Source organism: Canis aureus, chromosome X (assembly GCF_053574225.1).
Source record: "Canis aureus isolate CA01 chromosome X, VMU_Caureus_v.1.0, whole genome shotgun sequence".
NCBI lineage: Eukaryota > Metazoa > Chordata > Mammalia > Carnivora > Canidae > Canis > Canis aureus.
The window spans coordinates 81,418,783-81,435,391 of record NC_135649.1 but is presented as its reverse complement, the minus strand read 5'-3'; the positions used below and the strand labels follow the sequence as shown (position 1 = coordinate 81,435,391).

Genomic DNA, 16,609 nt, shown 5'->3' with positions numbered 1-16,609 from the left:
AGTTAATCAACCCCTCTAGTGTACCTGATCTATTAATTAATTGCCTCTCAAGTAAAATGAGACAATTTGCACACTTTTAGTTTATTTCTGCTTCTATCTTTATAGAATAAAAATAATGGATCTAAAAGTGATCCATATTATTATTTAATACATTACCTTCCTACAAATAATCATTTTTGACATTTCTAGATGTAGATATATTTTCCTTAATTTTGTCCAGTGTATTGTGAATCCTTTCAAGTCTGAAGATTCAATCTTTCTTTAGCTCAGAGAAAATTTTTTAAAGATTTTATTTATTTATTCATGAGAGACACAGAGAGCAAAGCAGAGACATAGGCAGAGGGGCAGAGGGAGGAGGCTCCCCGTGGAGAGCCTGACGTGGGACTTGGTCCCAGGACCCCAGGATCATGGCCTGAGCTAAAAGCAGACGCTTAACCACTGAGCCACCCAGGTGCCCCTGAATTTTTTTTTTGAAAGATAACTTTTTATTACTTTTATGTACAGAAAATTCAGCAGCATACACTTAGCCCAGTTTGGTAGCCAGTTCTTTAGCCTTTGTCTTTTCCAACTTGGCAGTGTGATCCACTGACTTTGGACCTAGGACATTGCCTGTCCAGTGACAGTGGATCTCAACATGCCTGTCATTGGAATTGGTCCCAAGAGCTTCCACCAGCTTAGCCAGAGCTGCTTTGTATTCTGAGCTAACCTGTGTGAAGGCAGCAGTGCTGCAGGTCTTCCCGTGGACCAGACACCTCAGCCTGGCCTTCCCCTTGATAATGCAGTAGGGAACCTCCATCTTAAGACACAGGGCAGGCAGGAAGACAACCAGCTCAATGGGATCCACATCATGTGCAATCACTACCAGCTGAGCCTTCCTGTTTTCCATCAAGGTGGTGAACGTATTAATCCCAGCTTGGGGATCCCTGGGTGGCACAGCGGTTTGGTGCCTGCCTTTGGCCCAGGGCACGATCCTGGAGACCCGGGATCGAATCCCACGTCGGGCTCCCGGTGCATGGAGCCTGCTTCTCCCTCTGCCTGTGTCTCTGCCTCTCTCTCTCTCACTGTGTGCCTATCATAAATAAAAAAAAAATAATAATCCCAGCTTGAAGAACAGGCAGCTTCTTAGTGGGGACATCCTCTTTGCCAGCAGCTTTCTTCTCAGCCTGGGCCAACAATCTGTTGCTTCTCTTGCTTTGTTTTTCATCTGTATTTGTGAGCCAGTGTAAGCAGTTGAGTAGCTGTTTGGTGGTCCAAGGCCTGGATGAACTGGCAGGAGGCACTTTTAGAAGTTTATAATGAATAGCTCTTTGCTGCTGTAGCTGGAGGTAGTGGGGTCATTTGACAAAGCAAGTGAGGACCCTTTTGGGCTGGGTGTCCTGTCTGATGTCAGAATTCTTGTACCTTTTCTAATATGGAGGATTGACTACCTTCTTGGCTTCCTGCTTCTTCACAACAGCAGGGGCTGGGGCTACCTTCTTCTGCTTAACCTTCTTTCAGCTTCTTGGATGACTAGAGGAGAGACTGGCTCAGAGAAATTTTTACCTATTATTTATTATTTCTCTTCGCCTCTTATCTCATTCTAAGTGTGTATGTGTGTGCGTGCACATGTGCATCTCCAGAATCTATTCTTTTGTCTCAGGTTTTCATTCATTATCTTCAACTCTCTCATACCTCTCAGTTCTGGGAGAATTTCTTAAAGCAGCCTTTGGAATCATTGATTTGATTTGTCATAACTTAATGTACTATTCACTTACTCTATTACATTTTTAATTAAGTAATTGCTTTTCCATCAGAAACCAGTCTTTCTGGATCCTGGTGTGTTCTCTTCATAGATTCAGTGTCCTCTCAGATATTGTTGAGAGTATACTTTTTACAAGTTTATTTCAGTTCTTTGAAGTGAAAAGGTTTCATAAGTAAATACTTGCTCTGGTTTCTCAGAACGTTTCTCCTTGAAAAATTACTTGTTCTTTTTCATATAAATGGGTGATTTTCTCCATTTATTCATCTTTGCAGAAGATGGTCTATTGAGTTTTGGAATTTGAGATAAGTTTTGTCAAGTTTGTCTCCTCCTTTTTTTATATGTATATTTTTTATTGGAGTTTGATTTGCCAACATATAGTATAACACCCAGTGCTCATCCCATCAAGTGCTCCTTTCAGTGCCCATCACCCAGTCACCCCATTCCCTCTACCCACCTTCCCTTCCACTACCCCTTGTTCATTTCCCAGAGTTAGAAGTCTCTCAGGTTTTGTCACCCTCTCTGATTTTTCCCACTCATTTTCTCTCCTTTCCTCTATAATCCCTTTCACTATCTTTTATATTCCCCATATGAGTGAAACCATATAATGATTGTCCTCTGACTGACTTCACTCAGCATAATAGCCTCCAGTTCCATTCACATCGAAGCAAATGGTGGGTATTTGTCATTTCTAGTGTCTGCTAAGAGTAATATTTATATTTTCCATCATTATTTATTTATTACTTCCCTTTTGTTTCTTCTTACCCATCCCCAGATAAGGAGCATTAGAAGGAGCATTTATGAAGCATTAGAAGGATGTGCTAGCCAAAGGCAGCTGTGAGGGAGAGACCCTTGCTTACAGGGCTGAAAGGTTTCTTGTCTTTGTTGTAGCTGCTTGAATTATCCAGATCACTGCTGCTTTTCTCTAACTGGCACCAAGTTAGGCTCCTCATTTGGAGCCTGAGGCTGAGGGGACAGAAAACCATATCATGTGAAGAATAGTTAGAGGAAGTCTAGTTATTTGGTCTAGAATGGAAATTTATGGGAATCATGGTAACTGTCTTCAGAAGCTAATGGGCTGTCACAAGAACAATTAGACTTGCTCTATGTAGTTCTGAGTGGTAGAATTGTTAGTAGAATACTGTCTTCTATTCAAGGAAGGAGGATTGCTATAACTGACACTGCTGCTGATTGGAATATTTATTGCCTCCAGATTTCAACTGTTCATTCAGATACTATCTACACTTTAGATGTTACCATTTCATAAAATGCGTTAGTTACATGGGTGGCCAAGTGCCTAAGAGAGATACTGGAAAGAGGCTATACAAGCATTGGCTTTGTCATTTATTCACAGAGGTTATCATCCTTGGAGAACTGCTACTTTCCATTCTTATTGTCTTTTTTGGGTAATTATTTGACCTCAATTTCTTGATACTTAAGATGGTAATCATTACCCTTCATCTGCATGAACTCTCTCCATCTCTTTCTTAGGACATTCCTTTGGAAGATGTGATAGGCAGAATAATATGTTCACGTCCTAATTCCTAGAACTTAGAATGTTACTTTACATGGCAAAGGGAAATTAAGATAGAATATGGAAATAAGATTGTAAACAGCTGGGATCCCTGGGTGGCGCAGCGGTTTGGCACCTGCCTTTGGCCCCGGGGCGCGATCCTGGAGATCCGGGATCGAGTCCTGCATCGGGCTCCCGGTGCATGGAGCCTGCTTCTCCCTCTGCCTGTGTCTCTGCCTCTCTCTCTCTCACTGTGTGCCTATCATGAATAAATAAAAAAATTAAAAAAAAAAGATTGTAAACAGCTAAATTTAAGATAGGGTGATTATGGAGATCCCTTGGTGGCTCAGTGGTTTAGCACCTGCCTTTGGCCCAGGGTGTGATCCTGGGGTCCCTAGATCGGGTCTCACATCGGGCTCCCTGCATGGGGCCTCCCTCTGCCTGTGTCTCTGCTTTTCTGTGTGTGTGTGTCTCATGAATAAATAAATAAGATCTTAAAAAAAAAGATAGGGTGATTATCCTGGATTATCCAAGTGGACCAAATATAATTACAAAGGTTCTTAAATGTGGAAGAGGGAGGCAGAGAGTAATTTCAGTGTGAGAAAGACTCAACTGGCCATTGCTGGCCTTGGGGGATGGAAGGGACCACAAACCAAGGAATGTGGGCAGATTGTGGAAGTTAGAAGGATTTTTCTACTGGAACCTCTAGAAAGAAACACAGCCCTGTGAATACCTCAATTTTTGTTTTTTTAGTCCAGTGAGTCTCATTTTGGACTTTTGACCTTGAGATCTGTGAGATAATGAATATGTATTGTTTTAAGCCACTCTGTATGTGGTAATTTATTACATTGCAATAGGAAACTGATAAGGATGGATTTCTGAGAAAATTCAAAGCCATATCTCAGGAACACTAAGAACAGCTTCTTAGTGTTTCTGTTATTCAGAAATTCAATGCATCTGTTGCTGACCTCATGTCTTCAGCCATCTTCTGATAATCATTCACCTATGCAAATATACATCCATTCCTCTGATGCTTCTTACTGACCTACTTTTTGAACATCTAGGCTTCGGTCAATAAGCATAGCCTATATAAAAGGAGGCTCAATGAAGTAAGCAAATTTTACCCGGAAGGTGATTTCAACTCAGTATAAGGAAGAATTTTCCATTAAAACCATTCAAAGACAGATTCAGCTGTATTTGGAGGTTCTATAGCAGGAACTGAACAGTATTTGGGGGAGACATTAAAGAGAAGATTCCTGCATTGGTTGAAGTGTTGGGTTAGTGTAATTTTGTTGCTCTTGAATCTAAGAACCTAAGGGATTGAGAGGAAGATGCATTACTGAGGTTTGGGTAGGACCCTTGTGTGTAATGCAGATTGTGTCTACACAAGGTTTCTAGGCAAGACAAAAGTGGATGATGGAATCTAGCTCATACCATTTGTCAAGCTGTACATTCTGGCCGTGGAGCTGCTCTGCCTTGAGGCAGGGCACCTTTTGCTAATTCATATAAAGGTATAGTTTACTTAATAAAATTTGTGCCTGCAGGGCTGCATTCACCCAAAGAAGTCACTTTTTTCCCTAATATGCACAAAGGTGCCATATAGGCCAGAACTAACACTGGGTCTAGAATTACAGGAGGTGGTTTCTTGGAGTTGGCAAAGCCAAGGTAAGGATAGAGAAGAGAAAAAAGGGAAGGAGGATTATACTACTAATGCTTTAATCTCATTCTGGCTTCTCCCTCAGCTCACTTCCAAATGGTGCTATTGGTCCTTTCTCCCAATCCGTATCTTCTAATAGCATATCTATTTGGGAAGAGACACTAGTAAACGAATAATAAACAGGTCTCTGTATTTTAGAGGTAAATGACATAATCTCTTTGGGGGAGTTCACTGTATAATGTAGTAGCAAATGGGGAGAGCAAGAACCTAAGTATTGTAGCTCAAGGGAAGAGGGTGTGTTCACCCAAGGTGCTCAAAGAGAAGGCAGAGCATCTCTCTCTGATTTATAAGACTGGTCATCTACCTAAATGTGTAGGGATGGATAATGCCAGCGTCCTCAAAGGCACAGGAGATCTAGCCAGGCATCTAGCTGAAGCAGTTCCCACATTCAGAGCTGAGTCTCAGCTGGCCAGGTCTGGTAGTTCTACTGTCCTCAATGCCACAGACCAGGTAGTTCTATCTATTGGATGTGACATTGGGGGCGGGGGGGACGGTATGGCAGATTCCTGTTTGTGTATTCCTCCAGATGACCTTTGAGATGAGTCACGAGACCCTGTACTTGGCAGTAAAACTGGTGGATCACTACCTTATGGAGGTAATATGCAAGAGGGATAAGCTACAACTCCTTGGTTCCACTGCGTTTCTGATTGCAGCAAAATTTGAGGTGAGTCTGAGTTCACAGAGCCTGGAGAAAATTAATCCGGTTTCTATCCAAGTCCAATATATATGTATGTATATATGTGTGTATATATGTACATATATGTGTGTATGTATCCCATACATGTATCTACACACATGCATTTACATTTGCATATATATGCACCTGTGTGTGTGTATAATTACATATATATACCCACAAATAATATTTCCTACCTTTTTTTGTGTCTTTCTTAGCAGAGGCACTGGTTTTGGGTGGCAGTGGTGGTATATTTGTTTCCTGATGACTGCAGGGTTCTTTCATTCTTCTTTGAAGATGTGTGTAGGTGGGCATGCACCTAGTTAAATACATTGTTCTTTGTAAATCTTCCTCCTGATCCACAATTCTCTGCCCACCCTGCATTTCTTTTTCTTTCAACCAACTTCATTTCCACCTAGTGGGATCTTGAACTGCATATATAAGAAAGCAGTTCCAAACCTGGGTGCTGGCAACATTTAAGAGAACACGGCCTCCTACAGATGGTAGTGAGTTCAGATGAAATAGTTATATTTAAAGTATCATATAAAAGAAAGTGGCTGTCTTTCTTTCTTCTTTCTTTCTTTCTTTCTTTCTTTCTTTCTTTCTTTCTTTCTTTCTTTCTTTCTTTTTTTCTTTTCATTCTTTTCATTCTTTCATTCTTTTACTCTTTCTAACATTTATCCATTCACCTTAGAGAGAGGAAGAGAGTGGAAGGAGGGGCAGAGGGAGAGCTAGAATCCCGAAGCAGACTCCCCATTGAACAGGGCTTGATCCCAGGATCCCCAGATCATGACCTGAACTAAAATCAGGAGTTGGCCGCCTAACCGACTGAGCCACCAAGGTACCCTGCTGGCCTTTCTTTCATAACCGTAATCCATCTAATTTCTCTTATTTTTCCCCTCTTCCTCAGATGCTAAATGATCTTGCTCAGCTGTGATTTTTCCATAGATAGGCTACTGGTATGAAACCTTAGGGTTTAGAAGCAGAGAGGTAGCAACTTTTACTGAATTCAGAGAGCTTTAGAACTGTGGGGGTTTTTTGTGCTCCCTCACTTGCCCCCCCCATTTTATCCTTAAATTCTTGCCTCCCTCCCTTCTTCACTCCCTCACTCACTACCTAGGTCCTTACCTCCCTCCCTCATTCCAGTCCCCCCTCATTTGCTTCTTACTTGTCTCCCTCTCTCCCTCCCTTTCTTGTAGCTCTTGCTTCACTTCCACCCTTGCTCCCTAACTCCATTCTTTTTTCTAGCCTTCTCTCAGCCCCTCTGTCATCCCTCCCTTCATTCTTCCATCCTTGCCTTGTGCACTCATTCACTACAAACTCTGTTTCCTCCTTGTTGTATCTCCCCCCACCGCCACTGGTTTTCCCCTCCCCTCCTCCCATCCTTACTCTATCCACTCCTCCTCCTGTGTCTCTGTTCCTGCCACCTCCTTCTACCACCCTCCCTCACTCTATCCCATTCCATCCTCTTCCTCCTACCTCCCCCTCCCTCCTTTACTTCTTTCTTCCCCTTCTCCCTGCCTTTGCTCTCTTCCCTCTGTCCCATCTCTCCTCACTCCCCACCTCAGTCCTTTCATGCTGCACTCCCTTCCCCTCTTTTACTTCCCCCTTCCATCCTCTCCATCCTCCCTTTTCTGTTCATCCTTTCTCTCCCTTCTGCATGTGCTCCTTCCCTCTCTACCTCCCACACTTGCTTCCTAGTACCCTGGCACCATGACTCCCTCTAATTCTAGCTGCCTCCCACCTTCCTTCTTTCATCTCCTTCTTCTCTTGTTTCTTCTCTCCTCCCTCCTTCCCTTGCTTCTTTCCTCACTGTTTCCCTATGGGATTCACTTCCTTCCCTACTAACTTGCTCCCTGGCTCCCCCTCACTGTCTGCTCCCTCCAAGCTCCCCCTCTTGATAGCTACCTCTCCAGTGTTCACTTCCTCCCACCTGTTATCACTTGCTCCCTTCTATCCTCTTTCCATCTCTCTTTTTCCCTGTCTTCCCTGACTTACTTCCCTCCCTCTGTCCCTTCTTCCCTCACTAGCCTCCTCCCTCCCTTTCTCCCTTACTCTTCTCTCACTCTCTCCCTTGCTCCCCTCCTTTGCTGCTTCCCCTCTGGCTCATTTCCTTGCCTGATCACTCACTCTCTGGTTCATTCCTTTCTCTCCTTCCCTCACTCCTTCCTTTTTTCTCTCCTATTTCCTCCTCCTACCTAGGGCCATCCTTGTGGCTTATCACAAGGTACTAAGTACTAAGGTACTAAATACTCCATGCCTCAGCTTCATGGGGGTTAAAAAGAAGTTGAGGGTCCTTGGCCAACAGCAGAAGGAGGAGCAGAGTGCAAAGAGGTACTTCTTAGCAAATCTGGGAACCAGAAGTACCCCTGTTCTGGTTATCAGAGTGAAGGGCCCCCACTGTTTTTTGGAGAAGGGGTCTTCCCTTCACAGGATTGACAAGTACAGAAACACTTCTGCAAAGGGAAGTATGAAAATGTTATGAGAAGAGAAGAGAGGAAGGAACCACTGGTGAGTCAGGCAAAGAAAGGGAGAGTTTTCTTGCCCTAGTGTTTTTGATATGTTGCTGTGTGAACTGGAGCAATTGGCTCCCTCTTTCTGTGCCTCAGTCTTCTTGTCTGCAAAACTAGAGAGTTGGTCTAGTCTGAGATCACAAAATAGACAGAGAAAGGCATGGGAAGAATGTTGGAGTGGACAGTTAGATGGAGCTGGATTAGAGATTCAGCGGTCTTCCTGCTTACTAGTCTTCTTCCCCAAACCAAGATTCAAACCTGCAGAAGGCAGGGCATATCAAAGTGCTTCCCAGATGGGGGTTGTTCTGACCCTTGGCCTGGTCTGGATCTTCCCAATGTAGCCCGCAAGCGTATCCTCCCACCTTCTTCAGTCGTCAGTCTCTGCTTAGGCTTTTAGTGCCTGTCTGCCTGTCTCTCACTGCCTGCTACCTCAGTAATGCCCCTTCCCAAACATCCCTATTCATTTTTTAGACTGGGAAACAGAGTGCAGGCTTATTTTCCATCTCTAGCTCTGCTTTCTGTGGCCGTCTTTCCTCCGTTCCCCCAGAGTAAGTCTTAGATTTCCTGTTTCAGAATTTCACTCATTAAAAGACTGATCATTGGGATCCCTGGGTGGCTCAGTGGTTTAGAGCCTGCCTTTGGCCCAGGGCGTGATCCTGGAATCCTGGGATCGAGTCCCACGTTGGGCTCCCTGCATGGAGCCTGCTTCTCCCTCTGCCTGTGTCTCTGTCTCTGTGTGTGTGTGTGTCTCTTGTGAATAAATAACTAAAATCTTAAAAAAAAAAAAAAAGACTGATCATTGCTACCGGTTCCTATGCCATATTATGCCACTTCTAACAGTGTGAAAATCTACCCCCAAAAGCCCTATTCTGTCTCCAGTGGTGCAAATGTGGGGAAGATCTCTCCTATGTCTCTGATTTTGTTTTTCAGATGGGCCACTCAAATTAACCAGAATTTTGCTCTCAGAGCTACCCTGAAGGTTTATGCTGGGAAATGTTATTGCCTCCTATCTTTCGCTTCTCTCCCCCACTGCCTTTTATCTCAAGGCAGAGTGGAGTGGCCTTTTGCCTGATTATGACTATCTCTCCTCTCCACCCCTAGGAGCCCTGCCCACCTTGTGTGGATGACTTCCTATATATCTGTGATGATATTTATCAGCGACATGAGATGCTCAGCATGGAAATCAGCATCCTGCAAACTCTTAAATTTGATATCAACATTCCCATCGCCTATCATTTCTTGCGCAGATATGCTAGGGTAAGAGGGAGGAGGTACATCCTTATTCTCCCACTACTGGGTTAGTCCCCTCCATACCCAGAGTGGCTGTGTGAGTGGTAGGAAAGGAGTAAGGGGCAACGTGGGGGCAGGGGAATTTCTTCTTCAATCCAGCTTCCTAGATTGATAATCTTTATGAAGTGTGTGTGAGGGGGAACAAAATAGAAGATTTTCCTGGTGTGTCTTTAAGTTCTGAGGTGAAGGCAGCATGGGGGGGGGTGCGGAGAAGATTCTTTGATAGGAAGGGACATGTGGGAAGTTTGGGGGAGATGCTGGTAAGGTTCTCTTCCTTCATCTGAGTATTGGTTACAGGGGAGGTCACTTTATAATTATGTATTCTACAAGTACATGGGTGTACTTTTCTCTACGTATGTGTTATAGGTTATCATTTTTAAAAAAAGATTCAAACAAGAAAAGGAAAATTCCTTTGAAGCATGTGATATTTCTAGGGTGGAGCCACATGCAAAGTTACAGTTGGGCTTTGGCTCTTCAAAGGATCACTTGCAAAGAAAGAGGAGGTGGGGGAGGGTACCGCAAGGACAATGGATAATTTGGTTAAAAACTCTAAAGGTAGGAAATCCTATTGGCCAATTTCAGAATCCCCGGCCTAAAGGTTCTGTGCTTCGGGGGGTGGGGTCCTTAATGTGAATCATGGTAGCTGGAGAGGTAAATTTAGGCCTGAGGTGTGGGATAACTGGAGAGTGTGAGTACAGGGGATCTTCTGCTTGGTGCTGCTTTTCTGAATTGATTGCTGAGCCAGTCTTCTTGCTACCTTTAGTGTCTGCATGCCAGCATGAAGACGCTGACTTTGTCCCGCTTCATCTGTGAGATGACTCTGCAAGAATACGACTATGTCCAGGAGAGGGCTTCCAAGCTAGCTGCTGGCTCCTTCCTCCTGGCCCTCTACATGATGAAGCTCAGATACTGGGTAAACACTTTTTGGGGGCATGGGGTAGAGATTTAAAAGCACAGAGTCAGCAACCTAAGTGTGGATTGATAGATGAATGAATAAAGATGTGGTATACACACACACACACACACACACACACACACACACACACAGAGGAATATTACTTAGCTATAAAAAAGAATAAAATCTTACCATTTGTGACAACATGGATGGACCTAGAAGGTATTATACTATGTGAAATATGTTAGAGAAAGGCAAATACTGTTTTATGTCACTTATATGTGGGATCTAAAACAAAAAAACAGATACAGATTCATAAATATGGAGAACAAACTGGTGAGAAGAGGAGGTAGAGGAATGGGTGAAATAGTTGAAGAGCATTAAAAGATATAAATTTCTGGTTACAAAGTAAGTATGTCTTGGGGACACAAAGTACAGCATAGGTAGTATAGTCAGTAACATTATAATGTTGTATGGTGACAGATGTTGACTACACTTATGGCGAGCACATTTTGTAATGTATATAAATGCTGAATCACTATGTTATACACCTGAAACTAATGTAGTATTGTATGTTACCAGTACTTCAGTTAAAAGCAAGAAAACACAGGGTAAATTCAGGAGAAAGGTGTAAAGTTAGGGTCATGGGAAGCTTGGTGATAAAATTGGCATGTACCCATAGTTATAAATTCTTTGACATCTCAACGTGTTAGGAGCCTGGCTGCCTGAAGGGTTTTTACAGCAATGGTTTTTAATAATTTTATTTTTCTTAGTCACAGTAAAGCTTTGTTCCTAAAAAAGCTTACTTGAAAGTCCAGTATCAGAAAACAGATGACTATGGAATAATTCTGGTTGCAGTAGGCAGTGGGATGGGCTGCCTTCTTACCTGACCCCATTTTGCCCCTGCCCCTTGCAGTCCTCCCAGCAAAGTTGCCCCCCCCACTCCCCCCAAGAGAGCTCATTGGAACAGAATTTGAGAAACACAGTACCAGAGAACAAAGTTGTGAAAGCAAATGTCCATGTGTATAATGGGCAACTCAGAGGTATAGTATAGTGGTCTTCTCTGAAGAGGAAGGCCCCTAAAGCCTCCTTCCCCAGTGCAAATAAAACTCACTCCAGCCTAGAAATCCAGCAGCCACTACTGTTGGGAAAACCTCTGTGTACCGAGAAAGACTCCTATCAACAGTTGTGTGAACTTGGACAAGTCATACTGAAGTGTCTTGGGACAGGGAAAGCATTCAGTCAATCGCAGTGATGATAATGAAAAGGGAAAAAATGGCTAGCATTTATTCAGTGCTTAGACAGTGATCTAAGCACCCTGTGTATTAACTCATTTAATCTTTATAAGATCAGTACTATTACTCCTACTTTACAAATAAGAAATAACTTCCCATATTTTGCTAATGAGAGGCAGAGCTAGTCTTTGGGGATTAGGAGTAGTGTTTAAATTGTATGCCTATCGTATAATCAGAATTGATGTGGCCACAGCTTTGGAACTCTAGCCCTGGACGCCCCATGCTGTGCCAGGCTTTGATCTTTGGATCCTAGGGAAATGTGATAGGTTCTCAGGGGAACAACTAAGAGACTCAGGGCAGCAAACTACTTGTAGAAATATTTCTGTGTTTTAATACTTGGCATGGTTGTGCCAGACAGTATTGGCTAAGTGTCAGTCCCAATCTGAACCCAGTAGTATGACCCCATCGTCCTCTATGCTATATGTGTACTGCTTCTATAGATAAGAAGGGCTTCACAGAGGAGGTGACTTTTGAGTTGGGTCTTGAAAGATGTATAGGAACCTGTAAGAGAAGACATTTTAGGTAGAGGGAATGATAATTGACAAGATGTGAAGGCAATGAGAGGAATGTGATGTATTGGGGGGCAGAATGTGACACTTCCTATAGATAGAGCAGAGGGTATATTAATAGGGAGTGGTGAGAGATGAGACCAGTATGGTATAGTGTAGTCAGATTGTGAGAGATCTTTGATGCCGAGTAGAGAGACCTACTTTATATTAAGGCATTGGAAGGTTTTGAGGCAGGGGAGTGACCTTGTCTTTGTGTGTTTTGGAAATAGCACTGGTATAGCAGTATAAGAGGTGAATTAAATGAGAGTTAGTATAAAAGTGGGAACACCAGTGAGTAGGCTTTCATAATACTTAAGATGAAGCACTTGGGGCCTGCTGTGTGGTGACAATGGGGCCATTAATCTTATTTGACACACCCAATATAATATGTTACCCCATGTGTTACTCCCCTGCTCAGCCTGCCAAAGATTACCCTTTACCTATGGCAGTGAATTCTAAACAATACCTGGGATTCCTGTAGAATTGTCTAAGGGGGCATGTAAAAGATGAAGGGATCCAAACTGGTGGGCTTGTTAGCTCTCATTCCCAATTTCAGGTAGACATTTGGGCTTGCACTTCCATCGTAGACCTTCCCACACATTCTGTAATTCTCTGTGCGCATGTCTGTCTCCCTCACTACATATTCCTTAAAGGGGAAGGGGCCTTAGTCATCTTTGTATTCACAGCAGCCTATACGCACAGGGCTTGGTAATAATAATAATCCTAGCTAGCATTGTTTGGGTACTTATTTTGTGCTAGGCTCTGTTCTGTGTGCCTTGCATACCTTAACTCATTTAATCCTATGATGCCATTACTATAATTATCCCCATTTGGCATAGAGGGAAACTGGGGCACCAAGAAGTTAATAATGGGCTCAACCCCATGCTGTTGGTGGAGCTAAAATTTGAACCCAAGCCATTTGCCCCTGGAGCCTTTGCTCTCAAACATTCTGCTGTATCATTTCTGCCCCATAATAGGCGCCCTTAAGACTGAATGAGAAAATAAATGCATGGAATGATAACTCTTAGAGCTTGAGAAGAGGAGCTGCCTTCAATTCCTGTTGTCTGTTGACTTGGGATCTTAAGTTTGTTTTGAGGTTTGCCTGGCCATTGGCTCTTGACCTGAGAGTGAGTAAATTACAAAGTCAGTTGTGTTCCTTAGATTATTTAGTGGATTTCAGCTTACATGAATACCTACAACCAGGGCTAATATCCAGCTGGTACTATGGTACCTACATACATATGGGTAGCCATACCATTAGTTTGCAGCTAGAGCCAAGTCTTCTAGGAGGGTGCTCTATACTTGTGCTGTATGTGTTTTTGAAATGCTTGACTTTCTTCTCTGCCTGTACCATGTATAGGAAGAGTTTGGACTTGGGATAGTAGAGACGGAGGAAGGATCTGCTTCCTGTGGTGAAAGTCACTGTTCGTGTTGCTTCTTCCAGGTTCCTGCCCTGGAGTATTACAGTGGCTATAAGACCTCTGATCTTCACCCCTTGGTCAAGCAGCTAAACATCCTGCTGACATTGCGTCCTTCCAATAAGCTCAAGACTGTGTATTCCAAGTATTCTCACCAGTAAGTACCAAGCTCCAGTTGAGGATGGGTTTGTGCTCAGCCATGGGGGAGGCGCAGACTAGCCTCATGTAAGGAAAAAGAAAGATTCAGTACTATTCACCTTACTTTCTGCTTTTGGGTTAAACCAAGATAGGAAAACAAGAGCCTTGTGTCCCACTTGTTCCATGGAGTCTCTTTTCTTTGGCCTATTTTACACTAAGCACACCCCCCTCTTTCTTTTGCAGGGTCTTCTTCGAAGTCACCAAAATTCCTCCCTTGGACATGTTGAAGCTAGAGGAGATTTTGAACTACTGCTAATTCTGAGGCTGAGGATCTGGCACTCTGGCAGCAACCACCAGGTCCAGTCAGGCATTTAAATAAGCTGTTATTTATTCTCTTTGAATTTCTCTTTTGATCACTGTTCTTTATTTTTACTCTTTTATTTGTCTTTTCTCATATTGATAATCTTATAAATATTTAAGTTTTTTATGAAAGAAAAGAAATTATTATAGTATTTAAGTGAAATTTAATAAAAAAATTAATGTTTGTTGTTAAAATAGTTCCCCTCCCCTCTTATTGTTCAGGAGCTCCATGCATAGCCCAGGGATGTTTTTTACCCTGTGCCTCAAGGATCTAAGTTATCCAATTTCCTTCTCTGGTTGAGAGACTTTCTCTTCATGAGAAGAAGAATTGAATTAGGGTGTGAATTGAAGGATGAGTCTGTATAAGGAGGATCCTTTGGTGGCGGGGGGACCTTGGTGCCCAGTTCGAAGAGATAGAGCCCTACTGGGCAGACAGGCCTCAGTGTTCAGATCTGGGGCAGCTGGGAGTGTGGGCTAATACCCTTGGTCCGTATATCAGGTTTTTGGCTTTCTTTGTTTCTTCCTGGATGACAAACAGAGAATTAGGATTTTTAACCCCAATATGGCTCTACTTTCATAATTAGGCAGCTTTCTAGAGTCTAAGTTTGGAAAGCTGCTTGGAGTAGCATGCCAGAATCTCTTTTGGACCTTATTTTCTGTCAAGAGGAGACATTTCTGAGGCAGGGCAAGATGGCGGAAGAGTAGGGTCCCCAAGTCAACTGTCCCCACCAACCTAGATAACTTTCAAATCATCCTGAAAACCTACGAATACGGCCTGAGATTTAAAGAGAGAAGAGCTGGAATGCTCCAGTGAGAAGAGTTCTCGCTTCTATCAAGGTATGAAGACGGAAAAAATAAAGAAATAAAAAGCATCCAAGGGGGAGGGGCCCCGCAAGGAGCCAAGCTAAGGCCAGGCAGTGAGAGACTCCAGGATGAGAAAGCCCCGTCCCAGAGAAGCAGAAACTTTACCAATCTTCCCGTACAGAAAGGCATTCGCAGGGAACTCAGGCAGGATCCCAGGAGGGGCAGGGATGCCCACAGACTCCCAGGGGCACTAACAGAGGAACTGTGCCTTGGGGGAGAGCTCGCCACACACTGCCGGCTGAGCTCCCTAAAGGGCTGGAATGTGCACCCAGCTGGGCCCCGGGAGCAGCTCAGACTGTGGCTCCATGCAGAGGGGGCTGCGTGGACCGGGGAGCGGGATTCCAGCGGTGCAGGTCCTGGAGCCCAGGGTGCTTGGGAACACAGCCAGGATCCAGCGCTCCCCCCAGGACAGGCGGAGGCCAGGAGGACACAGGGCAGCAAGGACACTCCTGCTGCCAGGTGGCCCCAAGCTGTGCAGATTGGCGGCCCCTGCCCCAGGAGCATCCAGGAACCTGTGGACTGGGAACTGCAGTAGTTACTGCAGAAGCTGACTCCAGAGCTGGAAAGCTGAACGCTGCCACTGTTGTTCCTCCTGGTGTCACCTTGTACCTGGGACTGAGCAGGGCCATGAGGGACCAGGTGCCTCACAGGATAAACAGCTCCCACTGAGCCGTTCACCTTGCGGGGGGCTGAGCAGCTCCCCCAGGTGCACACACCTGAGAATCAGCACAGCAGGACCCTCCCCCAGAAGACCAGCTGGAAGGACATGGGAAAAGCAAGTTATTGACCAAGCAGCGCTGGAAAGTTCCAGGGGAAGTCAAGGGATTTAGAGTATATGAAATCAGAGGATACCCTCCTTGTTTTTTGTTTTCTGTTTCTTCCCCACCCCTTTTGTTTTCTCTTTTTCTCCTTTTTTCAATACAACATGTTTTTAGCCACTCTGCACTGAGCAAAATGAGTAGAAGGACAAACTCACCATAAAAGAAAGAATCAGAAACAGTACTCTCTACCAGAGTTACAAAATTTGGATTACAATTCAAGGTCAGAAAGCCAACTCAGAAGCACAATTATAAAGCTATTGGTGGCTCTAGAAAAAAGCATAAAGGATTCAAGAGACTTCATGACTGCAGAATTTAGATCTAATCAGGCCGAAATTAAAAATCAATTAAATGAGATGCAATCCAAACTGGAGGTCCTAACGATGAGGATTAACAAGGTAGAAGGACAAGTGAGTGACATAGAAGACAAGTTGATGGCAAGGAAGGAAGCTGAGGAAAAAAGAGAAAAAAAAAAAAGATCATGAGGATAGGTTAAGGGAAATAAATGACAGCCCCAGAAGGAAAAATCTATGCTTAAATGGGGTTCCAGAGGGTGACAAAAGGGACAGAGGACCAGAAAGTGTTTTTGAACAAATCATAGCTGAGAACTTCCCTAACTTGGGGAGGGAAACAGGCATTCAGATCCAGGAGATAGATCCCCCCCCCGCCTAAAATCAACCAAAGTCCTTCAACACCTCAACATTTAATCGTGAAACTTGCAAATTCCAAAAATAAAGAGAAGATCCTTAAAGCAGCAAGAGACAAGAGATCCATAACCTTTATGGGGAGAAGTATTAGGTTAATAGCAGACGTCTCCACAGAGACC

General features: G+C 43.8%; 1 protein-coding gene and 1 pseudogene across 6 annotated transcripts in view; one reads left to right on the top strand and one right to left on the bottom strand.

The window, feature by feature from the left end:
* The window catches only part of CCNB3 (cyclin B3), a 91,592-nt gene that overhangs the window by 47,295 nt on the left and 27,688 nt on the right, over positions 1 to 16,609 (top strand). For 3 of the 6 annotated variants that reach the window (XR_013375253.1, XM_077890369.1, XM_077890368.1), the window contains exons 8-12: positions 5,495 to 5,632; positions 9,259 to 9,414; positions 10,211 to 10,360; positions 13,630 to 13,760; positions 13,985 to 14,098. Coding sequence is in view for 5 of the 6 variants with exons in the window: in XM_077890369.1 (XP_077746495.1) it covers positions 5,495 to 5,632; positions 9,259 to 9,414; positions 10,211 to 10,360; positions 13,630 to 13,760; positions 13,985 to 14,057 (648 nt within the window). In the remaining variant the exon portion in view is untranslated. Of the gene's footprint in view, positions 1 to 5,494; positions 5,633 to 9,258; positions 9,415 to 10,210; positions 10,361 to 13,629; positions 13,761 to 13,984; positions 14,297 to 16,609 lie in introns of those variants that run through there. The other 3 variants (XM_077890371.1, XM_077890372.1, XM_077890367.1) reach the window with 1 other exon arrangement.
* LOC144308262 (large ribosomal subunit protein eL8-like) lies at positions 524 to 4,236 on the bottom strand (annotated as a pseudogene).